Source organism: Meriones unguiculatus, chromosome X, assembly GCF_030254825.1.
Source record: "Meriones unguiculatus strain TT.TT164.6M chromosome X, Bangor_MerUng_6.1, whole genome shotgun sequence".
NCBI lineage: Eukaryota > Metazoa > Chordata > Mammalia > Rodentia > Muridae > Meriones > Meriones unguiculatus.
The window spans coordinates 155,669,063-155,673,782 of record NC_083369.1 but is presented as its reverse complement, the minus strand read 5'-3'; the positions used below and the strand labels follow the sequence as shown (position 1 = coordinate 155,673,782).

Below are 4,720 nucleotides of genomic sequence, written 5' to 3'. Positions count from 1 at the left end.
ACATTTAAGTTGAACCTTTGGCACTAGGAACCAGGGCATCTCACCATGTAGCATTAACACGTGTTAGAAAACTGTGTAGTGTCAAAAGGGATAGAACCACCAGTATCCAAGCAATGTCGTCAACTAGGTAATAAAATGTTCTACTGAATTTCTTCTTTGTCTAATTACTGCATACGCTGGTAGCAACTTTTACGTGAGGAAAGGTGTCAGGAGACACTCTGTTTATTTCTTCTTACAACACAACAGGAAATCAACCTAAAATAAGCCCTAATTTACACTGACAGTTTTAAACAATGTCACTTCTACACTGAAAGGACTAAACAAAAGTGTTTACAGAGAGCAGACTACAGCGAGTGGTCAGTAGACCTTCACAGGGCTTTGCGGTGATACTCAGCAGAAGCCACTTGGTAATCTCTGGCAGTAAACAGCGAAGCAGAATTCTTTGCCAGATGCTTAAGGAAATCATGCAAATAGCCCAGCAGTAATGACAGGCTTTTCTCATCGAGGGGCATATAGGCCAACATTGCCCCAATTCTCACAAATAATCTCAGTAGGTGTGGTGCCCCATAGATGTGTGACACTGGCGCATCAGGGTGAGCCAGCAGGATCTCAGCATACTGGGGCCTTTCAAACTCGTAGAGCAGCTGAGTGCCCAGCATCACATTGAAATACTCTTTTATCCCACCCACAACTTCATCAACTGCATACTCCTTATTGTCAGCACTTGGCTGGGACTTGGTACACTTGGCATACTCCTCAAGAATGGCATCTACATTCTCTTTAGCAGGGAGTTGGAACAACTGCTTCTGCCTAGTAACCAAGTCCCAGTCCTCCACCAGCCATGGCTTTAATTCTTCAGGAATCTTCACTTCCACTTCCACATCCACTCTGTTCTTCTTCAACGCCGCCTCACTCTCCACAGTGGCATCGGCTCGTGCCCTTTCCTTCCGTGGGGGCTGGGGCATTTCGCTGTTACTGCCACCATCTCCATTGCCAGGAGTCTTCTGCTGGTTCTTCCTTGTCTTCTGCACTGAACCAGAAGGGGAGTTCTCACCAGGGTGACCTCCCCATCTTCCTGGAACAGCTGGTTCAACATTCTCTTCCTGGGAACCAGCTGACTCCTTTCCTGAGGCAGCTCCTCTCATCTGATGTCTCTGCATGTTGCTTCCAATTGGTTTCTCAGAGTTGTCTTCTTCAGCAGGTTGTTGTCCACGAGTTTCAGAAGCCTGCTTTCTGGAACTCATTCAACCCTGTTTCTAGTCCATCCTACACTCTTCTTTCTTTCCCTTCCAAAGATTCCTAGCAATTTCCAGGGCAGAGGCTTACAGATCTCCTAGGGTGGTCTGGAAGGATGAAGTGGGAATACAACCCTGTATTCTGCAAGCAGGAATGCAAACAGGTTCCGCAACCAGGGTCAGACCTCCCGATCATTTACTGCACGGCAAAGATAGCTTTTCTGAGGATGACCTGAGAGGAGAATCCAGTTCTTTGCAGCAGCCGACATGTGATCACTGCCGCTTCTCCAACCTTAAACAGGGGGAAAAGGTCACGTGATTCAGCTAGCCAGAAGAACCAGGGAGCAAAATCCATATGGAATGCTGAGCTAGCTGTTCTGTTGCTGAGTTCTAAGGAAAAGACCCGAAGAGGTGGGCTGAGGCTAGCAACAACATTTTGGATGCCGCATTAGGACATCAGATCTCATTCTATAATCCTGTGGGCTATTTTCTTTTTCCTTGAGGCCAGAGTTTCTCTTTGAATGTACTGGACACCTGGCTGTCCTGGAGTTCGCTTTGTAGACCAGGGTGGCCTCCAACTCACAGAGATCTGCCTGCTTCTGTCTTTGTAAATTTCTGACCAGTGTACATTACCTACCATTTGTGATCTCAACTTGTTATTAAGAGTTTAAAATTTCAAAGGCAGACCATGACCTTAATCCCAGCATTTGGGAGACAAAGACAGGTAGATCTCCATTCTTGAAGCCAGCACTGTCTACAGAGGGAGTTTGAGGACAGCCAGGGGGCTGTGGAGAGTTTGAGAGAGAGAGAGAGAGAGAGACTTAGAAAGAAAGGACAAGCTGAGGCAGTTGAACACGTAAATCCAAGCACTTGGAGGAGACAGCCAACTCTTGAGCCTGGGATACACAAGGAATGGCATCTCAAAAGAAACCTAGAGTGCTGAGTAAGTGCTGAATCTTACAAATGAATTATGCAAAGACAGAAACAGAAGACCTACTACTATAATATTGTTCTTTATGTTGTAGCAATTAAAATGCCCGGCACAAAAATGATGATATTGTATTCGGGTAACTATTGAATCAAGCATCATACCCTATTCATAAATATTCATGAGCTAGCAAAAGCATTAAACATGGATAATGAAATTCTCCTGCTTTCAGATTTTCCTGGGACTCCTGGCCTAACATGGGTTAGGTCAAGGAGAGACTCCCTAAGATTGTATGCATTAGCCAGTGAGGACAACTTGAGTCATCTACATCACTAGGAGATTCAACACCCAAAAGAGGTTAAGAGTCTAACTTACTTTAGCAGATACAGCAAAAATTTAAACCTGCAGATGACTTATTTTCCAAACAGGAAAAAGAAAAGAAAGGCAATCGGACCCCAAAAATTGTTTCCTCAAGGCTAAAACTGTAATCATTATTTAAAAAAATGGCCCCGTGGAAGGACAATGAAAAACAAGATCACTACTACTCAATTTCCCTCTCCTCACCAGTGTAGCACTGGCAAAGAGCAACAACCTGCTGACCCCTCAGACTGCATTCAGCCCCAGCCTCTCAAAAGTATCTATCTCCAGAGCAGGGTGCGGGTTTCCCTCAAAATTAAACATTCACAGGCAACAGGATCCTAATGGAAATGAAGAGTACTGCCTTCCTCGACCTCCTTAATCTCTCTTGCAGGTTTCAGATGGCAACAGAAAATGAGTCACCTGTGGGGAGAAGCTAAGGGCCCGTGGGGAAAAACCATGGTTTAGGGCAGCCAGGACCCTTTCTGGAGCTAAATCCTGTTTGGGTGATTCCCAGCCCCACCTGCAACATCAGAAATAGGGCTGACAGGCTCTTTCCTCCAAGCATCAACAGCTTTTACCACTGCTTTGGTTTCAAGACAGGGTCTTGCTGGGTACCTCTGGCTGGACTGCCAACCCGTGGCAATCCTCCTCCTTTGGTAGAGTGCATGAGCTCCCTACCAAGGTGCAGTTCTGTTCAAAGTTTCTGGGATAGAGCAAGTCTATTCACAATAAAAACTTTTTTTTTTCAATTGTCTAACATACTCCTACATCTATCTCTTAACAGACTGTCGCCTTAGGGGATAAAATAAATCATCATCACCCTTATCCTCCTAAAGCACACGCTCCAGAAATGGTAGTCGAACACCACAGAACTTACACCTCGGGAAAAAGAAAAAGACAAAAAAAGCAATAAAAGATAAACAAAAACAGCAGCCACGGTGGACATTTGACTAGGTTTTTCGAGAAGCAGTCAACAGTGAGTCCAGAGGAGCACAGAAGGCAGACAGGGATCAATGTGGAAAGAGACAGGAGGAGGATCATCGCCCTACCTTAAACACAGGGTCCTGAATACCACCCTGCTTGCCTCAGAAGGCATTGTAGGCCTGTTTCCTCAAACCTTAGTCTCAGGCTTCCAGAAAAAAAAATGACTCACAACGCTGTGGTGTGTGAGAGCGACTTAGGCCTATGACTGATTTGGAGGAAGGTTTAGGCTGGGAGAACAAGCAGGCAGTGAGCACATCTCAGCACTCTGCGTCTGAGGCACCCAGGGCTTCAGACTGAAAGGCAGGTTCACTGCTACCCCACTGGACAGTCCCAGGGCACAGGGCTCTGCGACCTCCACTCAGGCTGCCCTCCCAGCCTCCCTGCCAGCATCTGGAAGACTGTGCTCAAGGCCAACCGGGAAGCTGGAGTGCTATTTCCAGGGATGCTCCGCCAGAGTCCTGACCCTGCCCTATGGAAGCCTACCACAACCCCGCTCCTGCCGCCCCGCCCCTCACCCCCCACCATGGGTGTCCTGCGTGTCTTTTGGGCTGACTCCTGTCACTCACTGGCCGGCCCCGCACAACAGAAGGTGACCAAGGCACCGCACGGGGAACTGGGGGCCATGGCGCGTCCAGGTTTGGGCCCGTGGCCCTGGCAGTCAGCACAGGCGGCTGAGGCCCACAGCAGTAGCAGCCCTACACTGACCGCTTGGTGCAATTCCTGGCGCTGCCCACTGGGTAGGGATCAGCACCGAGAGGGCTGCCAGCCTAGGGGGCAGAGGCCAGCCATCCTGGTAACTTAGGACAACAAAGAGCCCGCCCCTGACTGAGGTCATGTCCAATCAACAGCCTCTCCTCCCAAAGAACTAACGATTTCTTCCCGCCGATTCGTCAGCGGGACCTGTCAGTCAGAGAGTGCTCGCCCAGCCCCTGTGCAGAATGCCTGGGGCACATGACTGTGATGGAAGACTTGGCGCATGCGCACCAGTCCCAGGTGTGCCCCTGGGCGAGCTTTTGCCTCCTAGCACCCTGGCAGGTTCGAGGATCCCATCTTGGTATTCTCACCTGAGTAACCCTTTCTGTTTCGAGCTGGCAGCACTTGTCCTCTCGCACACACTTAGGGATTGTCAAAGCTAGGGCATTTGTTTTCTTCACCGCCTCTGTCTGTGCTTGGGGTCGACTCGAGTTCCCTGGTGAGGAGGATACTGAGGCGC

General features: G+C 48.7%; 1 protein-coding gene across 2 annotated transcripts; it reads right to left on the bottom strand.

The window, feature by feature from the left end:
* Nucleotides 1–368: 368 nt before the first annotated feature.
* On the bottom strand, nt 369–1,271 carry LOC132650028 (mortality factor 4-like protein 2). Of its 2 annotated transcripts, XM_060374845.1 has the most exons (2): nt 1,086–1,175; nt 369–1,025 (listed from the first exon to the last, which is right to left on the bottom strand). In XM_060374845.1, the coding sequence occupies exons 1-2, from the start codon at nt 1,158–1,160 to the stop codon at nt 369–371; spliced, it is 732 nt and encodes a 243-aa protein (XP_060230828.1). In that variant the 5' UTR covers nt 1,161–1,175. The 2 variants fall into 2 exon arrangements, with proteins under 2 accessions (XP_060230828.1, XP_060230827.1); XM_060374844.1 differs by having other exon boundaries at nt 369–1,271.
* Nucleotides 1,272–4,720: the final 3,449 nt, after the last annotated feature.

Excerpts from the sequence above, each read along its gene's own strand:
- LOC132650028 (XM_060374844.1), bottom strand. The coding sequence starts at position 1,244 with ATGAGTTCCAGAAAGCAGGCTTCTGAAACTCGTGGACAACAACCTGCT.